General features: G+C 39.4%; 1 protein-coding gene across 1 annotated transcript in view; it reads left to right on the forward strand.

Annotated features, from left to right (window-relative positions):
• Window positions 1-21,095, forward strand: part of LOC140244265 (uncharacterized) — a 93,089-nt gene that overhangs the window by 64,876 nt on the left and 7,118 nt on the right. The window contains 10 exon segments of the mRNA XM_072323908.1: window positions 1,317-1,401; window positions 1,967-2,145; window positions 3,981-4,022; window positions 5,327-5,455; window positions 6,697-7,014; window positions 8,585-8,648; window positions 16,744-17,661; window positions 18,557-18,627; window positions 19,307-19,362; window positions 20,006-20,086. Of these exon segments, the coding sequence (XP_072180009.1) occupies window positions 1,317-1,401; window positions 1,967-2,145; window positions 3,981-4,022; window positions 5,327-5,455; window positions 6,697-7,014; window positions 8,585-8,648; window positions 16,744-17,661; window positions 18,557-18,627; window positions 19,307-19,362; window positions 20,006-20,086 (1,943 nt within the window).

Below are 21,095 nucleotides of genomic sequence, written 5' to 3' on the forward strand. Positions count from 1 at the left end.
GCACTTTTGTCTCCCCATCGTAATCTTGTTCATTTTCTCAGCTGCGTCCATAAGTTGATTAGAATGGGGAAAGAAAAATTGTACATTCTGAGCCCCTGACCCCTTGTCAACAACAAAAATTAGGGAAAGTAAGGTAACAACTACAATAGTTACTGATACTACGACTAGAAAAGCACTTAGAGAGCACAGACCTCTGCCAAGCCAGCAACTCGTTTCCACCCTTACACACATGCAGTTTCCCAAAATAGAATCCTTTTTTTTTTTTACGTCGTTGCACGCCCGGGCAGAGTGCGCGCTTTAGTGCACATATGTAAACCTCCTGTATGTGCAGCTTGAGCTCTAAGTTCTTTGACTTTATATGCCAAAAGATGAAAAATTCATCGAAAATCCTTAAAGGTTCCTAGATCACAACCAAAATTGAATGAGGTGTTCCTTGTGTCAATATGGGCTTTTTATGCAAGTTTCATTTTAATCCGTACACAACTTTTTGAGTTATTTTGCAAACAGACAAACCAACGCCGATGATCACTTAACCTCCTCCTTACTCAGCGGAGATAACTACTTTGTCCCTTACATTATGTACATGAATGGCACATTGGTTCCTCATCCAGGGTAGAGCATTTCAGGGTCAAGATGTACCTGATGATCCATGTGTTCAGAGTGATTAGTAGTACCAGAATGTAATGCAATGATAAGAGACACCCATATCCCCATGGCCAGGGGAAATGGTTACAAGCTAGCTGTACAGCATTGGCGTATCAATTTAATAGTACAGGCCATGTACCTACATGTGCGTGCTGCCCCCGACAGCAGGGAGAGTGTGTGTACGTCCGTATTAAAACAACCATCTTGATGATTCCCATCTCTTTCCAACTGATCAACAAACTGCTTTCTATCTAAGCAATGAGCGGGGAGCGATTAGTTCAAATGTACATAATGTAATTGAAGAAACCCTATGCAAAGGATTTGTAGCTGTGTGCAAACTGTGTTTTACGTGTATTCTATTGATGCTCTATGTTTACAGTCTGTGTACATAATATTGTACATGAAGAGAGGCAAATTATCTGGTACTCGACTTGATTCATTCAGTAGGGTATCAATATGATAATTCATGTTTGATTTGTGATCATTGAAGTTGATGTATTGATGTAGATCAATAATTGTGTGAAAGTTAATACAAGTAGATCTGTGTTCAGTGTGGATGTTTGATCATTTGCCTGAGCGTATATCAATGACCGTTGTCTCGAAGTGGTCATCGTGAGACACCTATATTGATTTTGTTTCAAAATTGTGGGCTTTCAACTTGAATCTTTCAGCTTGCAAGTGAGACAGAATCGGAGGAAGAAGAGGCAGAAGAACTAGCCGAGGAAGAACCTGAACCTTTGTTCCCTGCCATTGAAGGTACTCTCTCCTCTTTCTCCATTTTCAGGGGGAGCATATCCAGATAGAAGGGCAGATGCTGTCATTTGTAAAACACTGTGGGGTAAATTCCATGGTGCACTCATTGAAAAGAAGTAAACATGTATATAAGGTTTTTCTTTGATCATCTTCTTTATTCATCTTGTCTGGGATGCATTGCGAGATTCAACCATTTGTCTCACAGATCTAGTATTTCTAAGCAAATTCAATGAGTGACACATGTACGGCTATGTCCAGTAAAACGTGATATAGCTTTGGAGTCTGTTTACTCATCAGACATCAGATGTAAACACCTCCTCAGGTGTTTCTGAGATACATGTTGGTACCATAGGTCCTTTTACAGAGCTATCTAAAGAGGAGGGGAAATGCAAATAGTGTAGGGAAGAGGGCAGCTAACCCCAGTGTAACAAATTTATAGATGAAAGGAATTGTGATGTCAGAATGTAATTATATCCAAAAAAGAGGAGCATGAGAGGGAGGTAAGTCATTGCTTACAGAAGCCTTTCCCTTTCCTTTTCAAAACTGCCAATGATCGGCGTTTCATCAGAATTCCCAGAAGAAGAAAAGCCCGCTGTGAGCACCCCTGAACCCAAGCCCTTGGCCGTGGAGGAGGAGGTGCCCCGCTACGGCCTGTCGACCATGAAGATCGACTCCAAGGCCCTGCTCAGCATGCGGAGGGAGGCTGGGTCCTCCGCAAAGGGCAGGGCAAGCCCACTCCCACAACAGGTATTCGTAGAGAGGGCAAGATATTAAAAGTTATGAGATTTTCCTCATTGGATCGTCCCACACTGATTGGATCGTCCCACACAGGGTCATCTCATTGTCAAGTGATGACACAATGACAAAGGGAGTTGAAAACAGCTGCATGAGAATAAGAGAAATATGAATCCCATCTATAAATGCTCAAGAAGTTTGGACTGTGTTCAGACAAGATACAATCATGAAATGCTCTTCAGTGCCAGAATGTGCTGTTCCACAATGCACCAGAGTGTGTGTGAACACACTCTTATGCCATTAGGCAGCTATTAGTCCTTGCATGAGGAACTACGAGGATAATGCTGCTTCTGTGTAGGAGAGAAGAAAGTTTTTGAAATCTTGAATGGTCACAGGTAGAGAAGTTTGAAATGTCATGGAAAACGTCACTGCAGACCATGGAAGGTGAATTATGGGTGTTTTACATACCAGAGGGAGGACAGAGAGATAATTAACTAAAAGTAGTTTGTAACCAGTGTCAGACACAGGGAACGATACGATACGATACGATACGATACAATACAATACAATACAATACAATACAATACAATACAATACAATACAATACAATACAATACAATACAAGGGGGAGAGTGGCCGATTCTGTTAAACTCGTGGGGTACAGAAACCAACTCATGGGATACACTAAAAAATAAGAAATAAAGGTGTATATGACATATAGATGGGAACTGCGTGGTGGTGTGTCTATGCGCAAGCTCAGCTATGTTTGGTGACAGAGATTTTGACAAAGTATTTGCACACGCTAGTTTGTATGTTTGTTTGTTTGTTTCATGCCTTACCTTCACATCGTAATACTGCAAACGCAGACATTTTTGTTGTAAATTAGTTTTCACGTATTGCGCATGATATATTTTCGGCTTGCGCAAAATCTACAACCCTGAATATATGTTCACAATTTTCTCTGCACATTTCGAGTGGGTTGACAATTGCACTGCACAAATTCAAGAACCTGTGAATATGTTTTCGAGCTGCTCAGCGCAACAACAAAAAAATAACTAAATATATACTCAATAAAAAATAATGATGTTTACAGTATGTAACTGTGGTCCTTGGACCAGAACAACGATCAGAGCTTATCACAACTGCACACGCAGAGTTTGATTGTGCATGTTTCGGTTGGTAGGATTACTGTGCATAACAGTCTGGGCATCATACAGTGACCATGAGAGAATGAATCTCCACATGAGTAACAAGAAAAGCACTCTGAGAGCACAGACCTCTGCCAAGCAGAGCTCATTTCCACCAATGATCTTGTCTTCCACAGAGATCAGTGATTTCCACCCATACTTACCACAAGTAGTATGCATGTTGAAAAATTGCCAAATTTCCCAATATAGAAGCCTTTGTTACATCATAAACCTTCAGCCGCGTGGTGCGCCTTGCCCTAACAGAAACTAGAGCACGCACTGTAGTGCGCGTATAAAAACCTCAAAAATGCGCAGCTTGAACTCCCAAGTTCAATGACCCTACCTGCCAAAATATAAAAAATCCTTCATAAAATCCATACAAATTTCTGGATCACTACCAAAATTTAATCATTTGTTCCTTGTGTCATTCTCAAAGAACCTTTCCTGCAAGTTTCATCTAAATCCGTGCACAAATTTTTGAGTTATTTTGCGCACAGACAAACAAACAAACAAACCAGTGGAAATGAAGACATAACCTCCTCCCTTGGCAGAGGCAATTAATTGTTCTGTAACTGTTCCCACCTTGCCAATGTACTTTATGTACTTTACTGCTGTAGACTGCAGTTTGCCTTATATTCACTCGTCTCAATATTTTTTCAGGTTCTGGAGGTCAAAACTGAGAAGACCAAGCCATCTTCAGCGGTCTGTATTGCTTTAACTTCTCTTTGACTCTATGTGCCATGGTGGAAAACCCCTGTGTGCCTCATTATTCTGAGACACTAACTTAGTTTTGCTTTGAGAAAACATTCAATTTTTCAAGTCTCTGTAACTTCTATAAATTTCTGTTACGCTGGACAAATAGTGAGTAAAGCTGTAGAGAAAATGCCAAGTTTTGCTTTGAAGTGAATTGTGTGACAAATCTACGATTGTTTTTCTTTCAATACACCAGTAGCTACATTACTGTAAAGGCATGCCTTTAGACCCAGAACAGCAAAAGAAGCTTACTATCGTACATGCAAATCCAGCAGGGAACATCGCTTGATAGTCAATCACCTCATAAAATGCAAGCTACATGTGAGAGGAACGAAAGCGTGAGAAAACGCTTTCATGGTACTGCTACATTTGGCGATTGATCGATCGGATTCGGTGGGTTTGTGCGTTTGAGCGGAATATGTAAAGTTGGCACGCCGTCGATTGAGTCAGACGTGCAAATGTGACACATTAAGAGTTAATATATGACATGTGTAAAAACAGACTTTTGCAGTATTCATGCAAGATATTATGCTATGATGCAATCTGTAGAAGATATCATGTGAAAAGACCAAGCCAACTTCAGCAGTCAGTATTGCTTCAACTTCTCTTTAATACCCAACGTGTAAACAGACTATACAATATTGATGTAAGATATTAATATGTTATGTTGCAATCTACAGTAGACAGTAGTGTGAGAAGACCAGCCAACTTCAGCCCTCAGTATTGCATCAACTTCTCTTTAACCTGTTGAGGACAAGTGGGAATAAGCGTGTTGTGGCAAAATCGACCCGTCCTCAACGAGTTAATACCAAACGTGTAAACAGATTATACAATACTATTGCAAGATATGTGATGTTGCAATCTATAGTAGATAATAATGTGTGAAGACAAAGGCAACTTTAGCAGTCAGTATTGCTTCAGCCTCCCTGTTATACCCAACATGCAATTTGGACTTCCTCAGTGTTGAACTCAGCCCTCAAATCACTTTCGTGCAAATTAGGGCCTTTTTGTTTCTTTGATTCAAATAGAAATTCATCTCCTTCTCTAAAGAGATTGAACCCTTTATGTAGATAGACAGATGATGGAGGAGGAGAAAGAGAAACATATGAATTTAAATAGGCCGAGTCACAGGTGTACACACATTTCATATCTATGTACAAGTACCTTTCAATATGTCATACAGAGAGGGGAGGGGAATATGTGCGTACCATGTCGGTCATTATTTCACTTATTGTCTGACATATCTCAAGCAGAGAGCACCAGTGAAGAAGAAAGAGAAGAAGGCCAACAGACTTCGTGTCGGGCAGAGATCGGGACAGGAGGAATCAGGAAGCAGTCAGCCAAGAGAAGGTGGAGAGAATGTGTCCACAACCACTGCTTTGGTACGCTCCCAATCATGATCATTACAGTGTGACCTCAATAATCTGCCCATTTCTTATCTGGAGACGAAGAAAGTATTTTCAATCTAAATCAAAACTCCTACAAAACTCACACACTTTACATACAACAGTTGTAGCATACATTCACATTAACAGAATGCAGTTGTGATCAGAGATTCAGATATTCACAAACAAAAAATCCACCATAAGAGCAGGGATGGAAACTTTTTGATAAATCACAGTGGGGTGAGAGGTGATCAGTCATCAAGCGAGTTAACAGAGAACACCCCACAGCGTTGGCAGCAGTGCGATTGTCACAAACCATGTACAACATTTAAACAAGCAAATTCACAAATTGTACGCCCAAAACTTTTACACAATGTGCTTTGCATGTTCATCGTGGTCATCCCGGCCATTGCCAGCTAGCGTACAATTTCCCAGTTTCTGAGTCTGTCATGACCGTGTACATTTACATCAACATTGTTTTTCCTGTATGCGGCCAAACCGAATGGTCACTGGTCTCGACATGGCCGGATAACAGAGGTTGGACTGTACAAAGTTGTTTTTTTTTTTTAGAGTTCACAGTTTGTCATTTTCTGGCAATGTTCTTATAAAGAGATGGTGTGACAAGATTGTGTGTCTGTCATTGTCTGTGTGTGTTAAATGCTCATTGCAATCAATGGTAATTCTATTATGCCATAGTTCTAATCTTAACTCCAGTTGCCATCAAGAATTGGACATATTATATAAAATGCTCTGAAATATTTCCAGCTGAATAAATGCATTGATCTATGTATTTTCACGGCCCAGTGAAATCAGATCCTTGTGATTTTTATTGAATATAGTATGCTGAAAGAAGTGGGACTTGATTGACTTCACATGTGCGATGAAATTTTGTATAAAGTAGTGGTGTCATCATGAACAGTTTCCACTTTGAAGTGAATGATGAGACATCAAGTGAATCAAGCACCATGAATTATCACTCTACTGCTGCTTTAAAGGAGTGTTTTGGACCAATGAAGAAGATAACTTGTAGGTCAAATGTTAACAGGGCCTATAACATCTAGTATCTAGTCATTATATCTCAGTTGGATGTCTTATATATGGCCTCTGCATGAGTATTTTTTTTTTTTTTCATAGGGGGTGTGTAGGATAAAGATCCAACACTGACAAATTCATCTCAGCTTGCCCAGCTAGGGTCTCTGAAAAAAAAAAAAAAAAAAAATTGGTGTTTGTACCCCCAGAAGTCCAAGACTGCAGATGGCACCAAGTCCAAGAAGGTCGAACTGAAGGATCAGGTGTCCAGCAGGGAAGGGAAGCCAGCCAAGGACAAAACGCAGCAGGGAGCTAAAGCAGGTATGTCAACCGTCCAACTGGGGGTTCCCCCGCCGCCCAAGCTGAGGGGTGCTTTTGAGGGCGGGGAGGAACAGGCAGGAGGGAGGAAGCCCAACGGCAAGAGGGAGAAGAAGAAGAAGCAGCCCATCTTCACGGGGGATCGGAAGGTGGCGAGTCAGAGGCGGGTTACCACGGAGACGAGTGATGCAGGAGGCGGCAATGGACAGGTTGGTTTTATTTCCAGCATTTATAGCACTGAACATGTCTGGGGACTACTTTATACATAGTAACTCCAATGCCTAGAAACAAGTGAGCCTTGTTGTTGTTGTTGTTGTTGTTGTTGTTGTTGTTGTTGTTGTTGTTGTTGTTGTTGTTGTTGTTGTTGTTGTTGTTGTTGTTGTTGTTGTTGTTGTTGTTGTTGTTGTTGTTGTTGTTGTTGTTGTTGTTGTTGTTGTTGTTGTTGTTGTTGTTGTTGTTGTTGTTGTTGTTGTTGTTGTTGTTGTTGTTGTTGTTGTTATTTAATTTGACAGAAGGTATGCATTACAAAATCAGTTACAAACTGAAAATAATAAATCATCACAAGGACACAAAAATACTTGAACACCGGATGTGCCTGACAGGGCTGCCAGGCAACCATTCAAGTTCCTGATCACATTACATTGTGATCAGGAACTTGAATGGTTGCTGAAGGTGGGGGCTGACATTTGTTTGCAATTAAGTTTTACCTTGAGTCAGATCAAAGTATAAATAAGTGTACATATAAAGTCATTATCCCTCCTTGAGGTTGCTTTTGCATACATGTAAATGACTCGTTTTCTATGATGTATTGCCATGCTATTAACCTGCTTGCTTACGAAATCACAAGCCTCTGGAGATCTGCTGTAATAGATTTCTTTTCTCTTTGAAAAGAAAGAGAATATTAGAAAACACTGTACAGGAAAAAAAAAACACAAATAAATAAATATGTTATATATTAGAGTGAATTAAACACTAATCAAATGTGTATTGTTTGATTTGTCCTGGTGTGGTAAAGTTTTAAGTATGATATGGTATTGAATTGATATTGTTACAGTGTCTGCTGTTTGTGAGTTTTGATTGGTTTTGTGTATTATTGGTTAGTGCAATTTGGTATGGTAGAGTTCTGTTCGGTGTAGACTTGGTTTTATTTCGTAGAGTTTGCTGTAGTGTGTTGTTATGGATGAAATGGAAGAGTATGGAGTGCCACAATTTGTGGTTCCTACTCCCTGTTTATAGTGCACTATGTAAAGAACAATTAGTTCATGCTGTTCTTTGGTGTAGCAAAATACTGCCTTAATAGTATCAAGATATATTATTGTTTAGTGCAGTATAGCATAACATTGCATGGAATAGTGTGACGTAATGTGTTATCATACGTTGAATAAAATCTTGCAAATGGCACTTCGAGCATTTTATATGATACAGTGTGTTATATGATGTGTTGTATAACCCATGGCATTATTATGAGTAATAAAAGTGAATAGGATGTTTTGCAAGTATGTGGCTTTAAAAAGTACTGCGTGGTAAAATGTGGTATATTATAGTCCGCAATGTTTTACATGATACAAGTTTGGACTGCAGTAGTGTTATTCTATTTATGTGGATATGATGTTTAATCACCTCACTCCCATTATCTTGCAGCATACCATTGCTGAGTGAGAAATGCTTTTCAGATTCATTTCATCTAGATGTTGATAATATACTTTGATGTGTATTGTAGCTTAGCATTCATTCTCACCTTTTCTCATGTCTTCTTGTTTGTTGCTGTCTGTCTGATAGGCCAACGATACAAGCGATGACCACCTCGCTGAGGCAGTCAGTGATGGGAATGACAAAGGACTCGGTGAGTGTCGGGGAAGGAGTGAACGAGTGATATTCTATGTAGATCAGTATAAAGTGATGGGCAAAGCTCTGCAACAGTATCTACACTGAATTTGATTGTGCAACTAAGGAAGCAAAAAAAAAAAATATATAGATATCATAGATAAATTGGAATATATTACAATGATATGCACCATAAGCAGCTGCATGACTGTTATCATCATCATACCGCCCAGCTGGAAGCCCATAAAAAGTAGACCAAAATGAATTTCCACTTTGCTGCATAGTTTAAAAGAGTAAGCTCACTCTCTCCTGGAAGCCTTAAAATGATTTATACAGTAACTTGTTGAAATTGGACCATCCAAATCCATTCAAAAAGTGAATGAAATGAGTAAGAGTTAAGAGGTGCAGTTTCATGGTAAAGGGAGAAAAGAGGATTTAAAGATTAGGGTCACCCAGGCTTGCTGTGCAGAAGCACACATATCAATGAAAATATACTTTGTATTCTGTTTCTAAGTGAAAGCAGCATCTGTCCAAAAAACTTTGTGGTCCACAAACACTGCTTACATCTTAATTTCAGTTTTGTTTTAAGCTGCCAAATTTTGACAGTAGGTAGAAAGTAGGTTGCTTTTCCAGTTGAGACATACTTGCAAATTTTGAGTCAGCCAACCCAAATAGCATACATGTATGTTGGTCCATTACAAAGAATCTTGATATGCGACTTTTCATGAGCTTTGAGCTGGGAGTCTCACAGTGATCCACATTGGCCCCTTTTTGAAGCTGTAATTTAATAACACCAAGTCATCTACTCTTGGTCCGACCTTTTTACATTAATGTATTTTGCATCCATCCTCCTTTGCCTAATATTTGTCATCCCTGCTGGTGGTGATATGGAATAATGATAATAATACAATTCATTTATTAGGTGCTTAATACAGATGTTTCCAAGTGCACAGTTTAATGGAAAATTGATATTTACTCCAAAATAATACAAGAATGTGGAAGATGTGAATAAACAGGTGCTCTGAAGTATCTTGCACAAGAGTAAGTAAAGATCCATCAGTCATGTCTATTTCTCAGTCAAAGGTCAGATAAATGTGAGAATATTAAAATTAGAGAATGGTAGTATTGAAACTTGCTTTATAGATTAACCCTTTGTTTGCCTGGAGTGAAGATTGGGATAAAAAATTCCATAGCATTGTGCACACTCTCCAAAGTTCATGGCACAGAAAGGGGTAAAGAGTAATGACCGCAAGTTGCTGTCTCATGTAACCTCATCCATGTCTGCCTTGCAGGGGAGGGCGCTTTCCAGACGCAGCCAAATGTCTGCAAAAACGGCCATCAGTTCTATTCGCGAGTGTGCGATAAATGCGGTATACGATGGGAACATTCTTTATATCCTTCTACAGTGCATCATTTCTAGTAGCAAGCATGCTTTGTGCTGTGTCAACCCTTTCTCCATTGCAGTCCATGTTGAAGACGCACTTCTTGCTGTCTCAAATTGTCTTCCAAAACTTTCTGTCATTCTTTTACTTCCGTTTCCCAAACTGGTAGAGACAAACCAATTTCCACTTGCATGTGATCTTTTCAAAAGTTGGAAAGAATGGTGTGCATGTTCTATTATATTTCCCATACTCTCCCCCTCCCTCTTTTTCTGTCATGTAAAGCTCTTTGTGGATTGCATGAATCGTAACTCTTTTGTGTCAAAGTGGGTGGAGGAAGTCTGATCACACCTTGAATTGAAAGAGTTCCACAGAGCATTTCATCCGCTTGTTTTACACCACTCAGATACTGGAAATAGTTTGAAAGAAAAAGGAAAGAGAAGAGAAACATATCAATTGAAGTCATGCTGTGAAAGTAAAATCTCACATAACAAAGTGAAGACACTTTGTCATTTGTATGTCATTAATGCAGCATTCAAGAGACATTGTGAAACACTTATTTTCCTGTCACAATGGCGATGCTGCATGTGTGCTTTATTGTCCCCGCCGAACGAGTTCGAGCAGGGGACTATGAAACGGGCTCCGTACGTGTGTGTGTCCGTGTGTGTGTCCGTCCGTGTGTCCGTGTGTCCGTGTGTGCGTTCGTGTGTGATCAAAATCTTCAATTTGCTACTTCTCTGTCATTTATGAGCCAATTTTGATTCTGTTTGCTTTATATGATAGCACTATGTGGGAGCTTTGAAACTTCTACACAGAATTTCAGTTGTGACCTTTGACCTTGACATTTGACCTACATTGTACATTTTGCTACAAAATGCTACTCCTTCGCCATTTCTAACCCGATTTCGTTTTCGTTTGCTTTATGTGATGGCACTAGTTGAGGGCTTCAAAACTTCTACACAGAATTTTGACCTTTGACTTCTTTGACCTTTGACCTTGATTTTTTGACCTGTATTGTACATTTTGCTACAAAATGCTACTCCTTCGCCATTTCTAACCCGATTTCGAATCCGCTCGCTTTATGTGATGGCACTAGGTGAGGGCTTCAAAACTTCTACACAGAATTTTGACCTTTGACTTCTTTGACCTTTGACCTTGATTTTTGACCTATATTGTACATTTTGCTACAAAATGCTACTCCTTCGCCATTTCTAACCCGATTTCGATTCCGTTTGCTTTATGTGATGGCACTAGGTGTGGGCTTCAAAACTTCTACACAGAATTTTGACCTTTGACTTCTTTGACCTTTGACCTTGATTTTTTACCTATATTGTACAATGGCTACAAAATGCTACTCCTTCGCCATTTCTAACCCGATTTCGATTCCGTTTGCTTTATGTGATGGCAGCAGGTGAGGGCTTCAAAACTTCTACACAGAATTTTGACCTTTGATTTCTTTGACCTTTGACCTTGATTTGTGACCTGTATTGTACATTTTGCTACAAAATGCTACTTCCGGCGGGGACATATATTACGCACCGCGTAAATTCTACTTTTCCTTGTTAGATTTGGGTTTCTGCTTAAAATGACCCAAATTTCATCACTATTGCCCAAGACATTGTTTTTCCATAATCTTACCAAAATTTCTTCACACTACAGATGCAATGTTGCTCAACATCGTCCAGACAAAAAAAAAAAAAAAAAACTATTTATTACTTCATACAAATTTCTGAGAATTAACTTGCTCATGTGTTGTTGTTGTTTTCCTGTGAATGCAGCATATATGAGAAACATTGAATGCAACATTTGATAAGATTTTGCATGCTATGCGGCTATCCCAAGGTCTTTGATAGATATGCATATTCCTGGGAAGGCATCCTGAACTGCCTTCGTTAGAGGAATCCTTGCTAATGAACCATTTCTGTGAAAAGGATTAGAAGTGCAGTGTTGTAATTACAGAAATTTCCTCATCCTAGCCGTGGTGCCTTCCAGTGTAGTGTATTCTTTTTCCCATACCCCATGGTATTCCCATCACAAGGTAAAGGTTAGTGCAATTTTCTATGGTATACCAATTGATAAAGCCATCCAATAATGAATATAATTATTATTATCTGTAGTCATTTATCTAGAGATGGCATAAACTGTAAATAGGTTCTAGAATTTTAAGTACACAGTCCGTCATGTACTTGTGCTAGCAGACTCTGCACTGAAAACAGTAGTGACTTACAAGCAACAATTTGCAAACTTGATCAGCTACTGTTAGCACAACAGATCATCCTCAATGACAAGTGATCATTCATGAACTGTCACATCTTGCATGCACACATCTCATGCCAAGCCAGGCTGTTGTCCATGACTGCTCTTGGAAAAAGTTTGCACAAATAAAGTTTCTTGAGCTTCCAGTGAATCCTTACAATCCACTTCAGGGGATAGTTCCTTGGAATGCCTGCAGCATGGATCATCTGAAGGGGGTCAGTGAAGCCTTCACAACAACCAACTAAAACTTAAAAGTAAAGTTGGAAGCAACTTATCTGGTATTTTTGGCATGGACTGGAAAAAAACAGGGTAAACTGTTCTCAGTATGAAAATCCTTCTACACATGTGACATTACAAGCTGTAGTAGTCTTCTCATCCAGCAATGATTGAGCAGAAACTTCAAAAATGTGTAACTTCTGAACAGATTGTCCGAGTTTCCTCAAACTCTCACTGATATGTTCTGCTAATGTTGCTTCATTCACTCAATCCACATGTCCACTTATCCTTTAAAGTACTGTAAAAGTGGATATTTTTGCGTGACTAATATTTCGCGCTTGGCCAGGTAAGAAAAGTTTCGCGTGTTTTTAATTCCGTGGAATCAAGACATCAACTCCTGGAACATATGGCATGCAAAAATATTCGTGTGCTTATATTTTCACGCTAGCTTCTGGTTGCGCGAAATGCACGAAAATGTCAAGTAATATAGTCTTTCTTTTACAGTGATACAGATGTGGCATTTTTTTTACCTAATAATGCCTGCATTGTCGTTCAAGTAATCTTTAACCCATTGGTTCCTGGAACCAGGGGCACCGTCCATAATAGGAAATTATAGCATCTCAAAGGCAAAAGATAGAACAGTTGGTATTTTCGGCATTGTTTAAATCTTTATGTGCCACAGTGTAAACACCTTGTGTGCCTTTATATTCTTAGACCGCAGTGCATGAGTGCTGTTGGAAGAAAGCTCTGTTTTTCGGTGCCATGTAACATTTCATAGAAGCCATTATGTGCCAGGCCATCAAAGTTGTAGAGAAATTTACAAGCTTGCAGTGATGTGGATTTAATCTGTGTCTATTTTTCTTGCAAAGAGCCAGTTTTCAAAACATAATCCCAGAACAGACTGCAAAGTTATATTCTTGGTCATGATTACACATACTTTCATGACATGATCAGGGAGGCGTGAATTTTTGAAGGCACAATTAACCTCAGATAAATCAGAGTTTACTTTAAAAATTGTTCCCTTTGGAACACAGCTATTCCGGCACCACGCAAGTGATATGTGTAAGGTATGGAATCGCACTTGACATTCTTAATGTACAGTGGCATATCACAATATATATAGATCCCTTTCTGCGCAGTTGTACAAACTGTACATTTGGGCAATATATGCGAAGCTGGCAGACTTTCAACTGAGTCGGGCGTGTGAACATTGTAAACAACGGGTCCATGGCATTACATGGCTTCAATCATACATGCTACTTTCACTATTACTTTTGCTTTTGCAAAATTACTCCTATTACCACCATTTAATTATTACTACTACTTGTACACCTACTTCAAGCTGCTACAGTAGATTGACTCCTACTGTAAAACTAGAAACATTCTTAAATTGTTGCCAAGGGCTTTTTTTCACAATGTGAAACTTAAACAAATCTCCAGCCATGAAAAAGTTAGGAGTATACTACATGTAGTATCATTATGCAGAGAGTCGTACAATTTTTTTTTATGCATTTTACTTTTGCGAATTTTCACCCCTTGAAAAATTCACAAAAGTTTCATGCATTTGAAAATTTCTAGTTTTACGATATTCCTTGGCCCTCCCCTGCAAGTTGTATCTCGCTCACTTCATAGCTTCCACCTCAGTATCTTCATTTTCATTTTCCATTTTCAGATAAGATTCATTTCATTTACTTGGCAAAATATAAAGCAATAGACAAATCATTACATTTTGCGGTGTTGAAATTTTCACGCATTTCGCACAACCAGAAACTAGGGCAAAAATTAAAGCATGCTATAATATTGTTGCTTCCCATGCATTCCAGTAATTGATGTCTTGATTCTGCAGATTTAAGAACACACAAAATTCTTCTTACCGGGCCGAACGCAAAAAAAAAATCCACTTTTACAGTATATAAAGAAGCAATTATGCGTTTGTAGCTGGAGACAGTCAAACAAAAAACATAAAATACATTCAGCCAACACTTGTTGTGACATGGACCAATGCATACACAAGATCAGTCAAAATTGAAATAACATTTGATATTTAATTCATCAGTTAACAAAAAGAACTCAGAGCTTCAGATGAGCCTACTACCATATCTTTCTCTCTCTCCCTCACCTTTCCACTCTTACCTTATTCCCCCCCCCAAAAAAAAAGTGAAATAAAATAAATGAATAAAATAAATAAAATAAAACTCTTCCAATCTTTACCTTCACATAAATAAATAAATAGATAGATAAATAAATAGATAAATATATAAATAAATAAATAAATAAATAGATAAATAAATAAATAAATAAATAAATAAATAAAATAAAATAGAAATCTTCCAATCTTTATCTTCACATTATCAAGAGATGATCTAGTTTATTCTTTGAGTTAAAGATAATGTTTTCATATTTCTGTAGGTAGACTTTTCAGACTTTGCAGAAAAGCAAAAACTGTGTATTTTTTGTATCAATCTGTGAGCTGTGTTCGTTCATTTCTTTTCTCTATTACATTGTAGCAGCTCCTTTAACCCGTTGAGGACTGTTTGATTTTGCTACAACATGCATTTCCCGTAGACGCCTGCCCGAGTATACTCGGGGACTCGTCCTCAACGGGTTAAAGAAAATGCATGATACTCTTTGAGCCCCCTGATTGTGTGTTTTATTCACCATGGAAATGACCTGTATTCTGATGGTTACACTGGAAGTGATTGCTTTTTCTTTGTCTTCTGTTGCATGGATTGATGTAAAGTGATAAGCACCTTTTGTTTGCATGTTTTGCTCTTGCATGATAAATGCCTAGTGAGTTTAAATGTGTACTGTTTTGTATTGCAAGTACCACTGTCCTTATCAGTTGATCATGAAGGAGTCACTTAAATACTCTGAGTCAGTTAAATGTCAAAATAGCAAATTCTCCTACTGCAAAAATTACATAGGAGCACAAAATTCCACTGCTGAATACCAAGTTTCTCCCTTCCACTGCCTCACTCACCCCCCCACCCCCACCCCCCCCCCCCCCCATAATTCGAGATGACACTTTAAAGGGATGGTATAGTTTTGGTTGAGATTGGGGATTCAGATTTCAAGTTCTTGCGAGATAATAAAAAAAAAAGACTTTAAAGAAATATTACAGAGCATACAATTCTGAGAGAATTTGAAGTTAATTTTATGAAAATTGGTTTGTAAATGGGTGAAATTTCCCAAAACAAAGTAAAACAAAGTGGTCCAAATAAAAGGTGGTCCCACCTTTTATTAGGACCTCTTTATTTTTGGATACCTCAGCCATTTCAGAACCAATTTTCATCAAATAAACTTTAGATTTCTCTTAGAATTGTATGCTTTTTCATATTCATTAAGAGGTTTCTCATTATCTCGCAAAAAAAATTGTTGGATACCTGAAGCCCCATCTCGACCAAAACTACACCACCCCTTTAACTCATTTTGACATGGTGCCATCTTCAGGTGGGAGGGATTTGGTGCATGGCAAGCAAATCTGCCAGAGAGACTGACTTCTCAGCAAGGCTGTCGATTGGAAACAACAAGTACATTGGTCACTGTACACACTCACGAACAGTGCCACTATGAGCATTGCGTTCCTATGCATCTGACCGGAGTAGATGTGGTTGTGAAATTTGACTTTCTGTTATTAACTCATCAATTCCCAGAGAGCACAAATTTGTCATATGATGCTGTATGTGCTTATGTAAAATACATATCATTTGTCATGCATTTCTCGTAAGGTAGAGTGGAGTTAATCTCTCTCATTTCAACCATTCATTGATTGTTTATCATTGTATCTTTCTGTTGGAGGATTTTGAAAGCCTCCTAATCTTTAAATTCATGGCGTATGTGTAAATTGGGCAACTCATCGTAGAAGACGAAGAAGTTCCTGTTTGTTTCTTGAAATTAGCAAAATGTTTGTATTGTTCTGATTATGTGCAGGATTGATAACATATAAAGGGTCCCATTCAAATTTTCTCCTGCACAGGACATGAAGTAAAATTCTAGAGTTGCCAATTTGAGGAAGACAAAATGATGATTTCTATGGCAAAATTACTCCAGGACTCAGTGGTTTTAATGCAAACAAAAACTGTTTCCCCTCATCATGGCTAAGTTGAGAGCAAAGTGTAAATTGGCTTCATGTACATTCACAAATTCACACTGGTATCTGCATTGATACATGTTTCTTTTGTCATGGTTAGATCATTGAATTTGTCATTAGATCACCTATGTTGTTATTTATTTTTGTTTATTTTCATTGTATGGCCTCTCTAGGAGCAATGGCCATGTTCAAGGCCGCAAACAAACTGCAAATTACCCAAAAGTATGGACCCCAGCAGGCACGGATTGCTGTTGCGCCTTCAGCCGAACTGTCCACAGACCAAGCAGTCGCAGAGGGTACCCCAGCCGAGGAGAACAACCTGTCAACAAAGGCAGAAGTGCCTGGGGCAGGTGATGACGGAAACGGGGCAACTTCTGTCGAAGGAGAAGGTGAAGATATAGCACAAGCAGCAGATTCAGAGATAACCCGACCTGAAAGTGGAGAGGAAGACATCTTCAATGATGATGGGAATGAAAGTGGGCAGGAGGAAAAGGATATGTTAAGTAAAAGAAGGATCAAGAGTGCTAAGGAGAATCGCGTCAGGTTCGCCGTTCCCGAGAAACGTGTTAAGTCTGCCACACCCCGCCTCGCAGTGCAGAGCCTCCCCGGGGTTGCTATCGACCCGGACATCGACAATGACGTTGCGTCGATGCACTCTTTGCCTCAGACGGAGACTGAAGCCGAGCTGGTCAGCATCCCGGGATCCGGGCAGAGCATCTTTGACGAGATGGACTTTGAGAGGAGCCCCACCCCACCGAACATCTCCGTCTCCGTGATGTCACGGGCGAGCACGAGAGTGACCAGCCTGCGGGAGGAGAACAGGGTGGGGTCCGGCCTCTCCCAGTTTGAGACGGACTCCCCTTTCTTCCACATCCCCTCCCTGAGGTCTGCCTACTCCCCCATGCCCACGCCCTCCCCCCTTGGCATGAAGATGCTCGACTTGGGCGGGCGGGCTTCAACTGTCACCGATGTCGCCGGCAACTTTACGGATGCGGACGCCGTGAGCGAAGTCGCAACAGTCAACATCAACAGGGCGATTCCATTCAGTGCCCCTCCGGAAGGGCGGAGGGCAAGACCCAACACCGCTGAACGTAAGTACAGTGCAGTTGGCTTTAGTACGGTTTTGATTGGCAGCTGTGTATGTGAAAGTACACTGTGTGAAATATGAAACAGACATTGTATGCTTCAACGAAGATTCATTAATACAATGGGCTGCACATTGGCCATAATGCTGCCCCTCTACTAAAACAAAACTGAAAAGAATAGGGAAAGGAGTAAAAAAAATGCTCCTTGCATCATGCCATTCAAGGTTTCATCTTGCTGTATTGCAGTATTTTATGGAATATCTCTATTTCAGGGGTTATATGGGTAAATGTGATCAATGAATGTAGCCGTTCCCCCCCCCCCCCCTCCATAAAAAAGAAATGAAAAGAAGACAAATAAGAGGTTAGTCATGTAATATCACAGGGGCATACATGCAGGCACCTTGTAATGTATAAGAAGACAAAAGAAGATCTGTTCATGCAGTCTCCATACTCTGATCACAAAGAATACCCCGTCGCCCACGTCAATTTCACTTCACGCATTTTGGAAAGGAATTATATCTTGTATCTGATGACCTTCTTGTACCCAAATGTCAAAATACTGAAAAACAAATGGAAGCACAGCTTTGTGGTCTAATAGCTCGGAAGTAAACCAAGTATGATTTCAATTTCAGGTCAAAATGGCACTAATTTTTATTCTTCTTAACAGATTAACAAGAGTTTGTTACTCTGTGTTCCAGTTGGGACGCAACTATTTTCATTTCTGTGATTGAGATCAACGTCACTGTTTATATATCAAAACTTGTATATTCTCACATGCATCACCAACTGAACAGAATGAGTAAATCTTGTGGATCTCTGAAACCTGTTAGCCTCAAGTGGCTTCAGGCGTCTGTATAGTTGCATTCATCACCATTTGCCCTAAAATTCTGCCACATTTCAGGTGCGAGAGAGGAGCAGATGAGACCACTCACAGCGGGGGACCCTCGTGTGACCTTTCCCGATGACTTACCAGTTGTAAGACCATGTGCAGTAGACTATACACACCGAATATTGGACAAAATAGTTGCTGCTGTCTCACCACGGCTCATAATCTCGCAATAAAACAAAATATCAAAGAAGAATGTAAAATTTGCATTTTAGCCTGTCACATGCTGTGTGCCAAACCTTACAGATATTTCGTTATGACAGGATTTTAGAGTTAACAGCACAGTGGGTGTTTTTATTCTTATTTTGTACATTGTACTTTAAAATAAAATCCTTTGTCAAGTAACTTCGTGCCCATTACATCCCAAGACAGAACACGGTGACGACCAGAATCGCTATCATTGGGCATACAGTTAACCCGTTGAAGACTAGCTCCGGGTATACTCGAACAGGTGTCTATTGGAAATGCATGTTAATAACAAATTCAGCTTGTCCTCAATGGGTTGAAGATTACAGATGTATTTCTAAATGATCTCTTTGTTTTCATTAAGTTATTTTGTTTCTCGTTTGTGTAAAACTATTCACCCATTCACCCCATACATGTATATCACAGGCATATGTAGCTAACTGATATAATACTTCCTATCACTTATCAAAGACATCTTTACACTAAAATCACATTTTGTGTTTGTATATGAGATGTGTCACCTAACTGTAGAGGGAGTCCTATCTTTTCTCTTTTTTTCTCTTTTTCTTTCTCTTATAGGAAGACTACGGGAGTATGACTGAGGAAGAATTTCAGAAGCATTTAAATCGTGTCAGGTACTTATGAACACCAAAGGGTGCTGATTAATTTGTGTACTTGTCGATAGTTTCCTTTTTTTTTAGTGGTGGAAACTGCTTTCCAGGAGGCGTGAGTCTTCCAGTTCAAAGGCTGTGATTAAGTTTCAGTTTCTCCTGTTAGACTTTAGATTGTTATCGTTAATCTTTACAGTGAGTGTCAACTGTGAGTGTATCAAGCGCATCTGTTTTCTCATTTTACTGATCAATCTGTTTATGTATATCTGTCAATCTATCAATTACATTTAGTTCCCACATTACTTGATATCTTATTCCAATGAATGATTTAAAGAGATTAAATGTTTTTGCATGTTTTTACTGCAAGTCAAAACCAAACTTGTTAATTGTACTCTTACTCTTTTATTTTGGATAACGACTATCTGATTTTGAGCTTGTCCAATATTGAAAGACAAAGTGATAAAGCACTTTGCATTATTTTTAATTGACTAGCCTTACACCCCTCAGGAGAAAAGTAGTATTCAGGATTTGTCTCTTAAAATTTCTGAAGAAGACTTTAAAAGTATTTTGGTCACCATGTATTCAGAATTCATGTATTTAGTACCAAACTATTATGATAGTGCCTGACTCTCTTTTGTGTATGTTTTTGTGATGATTTGACTTCCAGCACTCCAGCTGATCTGAGTGGTTACATGAAGAACGACGGGCTGAAGTTTGATGGAAATTGGCAGGATAGAATGATTCTAAGGTGAGAAAAATGTTCATTTTGTTTGTCTGAAATGCATTGAAAAGCTTCCATGGTAATGATTATATGCTGCACTCATTCTACTAGCAGTCTCTTGATTTCACCTTGGTGGCTTTTACCACCAATTGACCGATTCGGGTTCGTTGAGGGCAGCAGACATTTTATGGCACTGGGCGCAGCCATGAGCTCAAATTGAGGTGTCTCAGGCGACCCCCCCTGCTCTCCCCCACCCCGCGGGCAACATGTTTATCGCGCACTTGTAACAAAGGTTCGCGCACTAAGCAAGCATTGGCGCACTCAGTATGAGACGCCCATTGGCTAAAGCAACCATGCATCAGTTTTTCATTCTGCGCGCGTGCTAATGTAGGGAGAGGGGTGGGGAGTGGAAGGGGGGGGGGTCGGCTGAGACACTGCGTAATGGCGCTGCCCATGCCAAAAATACACATAGCGCGTCACAGAATCGGTCAATACCTTTAACAGAGTGACAACATTCTGACTTGTACTGTCTTGTATTTTATGCGTAATAGGCTGCAAACTTTTGTCTCACTGACAAACCTAGTTGAGCTCTTTGTTCAGTTCTTAGCACACAATTCAAAACAAGATATCTCTCCTTGTTTTTGTACAGTGTTTTGTCATTTATGTAGTGTACAAACTTATGCGTACGAACAGCCACATCTGTTTATTTCATTTTCCATCAGTCCCTTGGCTGTTACATCAACTCTTTGTTTTTTTATGTTCTCGGGCACCCATGCTCTTGTATTTTGACTTCATATGACAGTATACACAGTAATAACACAAATGTTAAAGGGACTGTACAGTCCTGGTTGAAGTGAGGATTCAGCTTATCACGTTTTGTAAGATATTTAGAAATCACTCTATCAAATGTTAAAGAGCATTCAATTCTTAGGTGAATCAAAAGTTTATTTGATGAAAATCAGTTTTGAAATGACCAAGATATCCAAAAACAAGGTGAAACAAAGAGATCCTAATAAAAGTTTTGGCCTGTCAATTT

The sequence above is a fragment of the Diadema setosum genome, chromosome 2 (genome assembly GCF_964275005.1).
Source record: "Diadema setosum chromosome 2, eeDiaSeto1, whole genome shotgun sequence".
Lineage (NCBI taxonomy): Eukaryota > Metazoa > Echinodermata > Echinoidea > Diadematoida > Diadematidae > Diadema > Diadema setosum.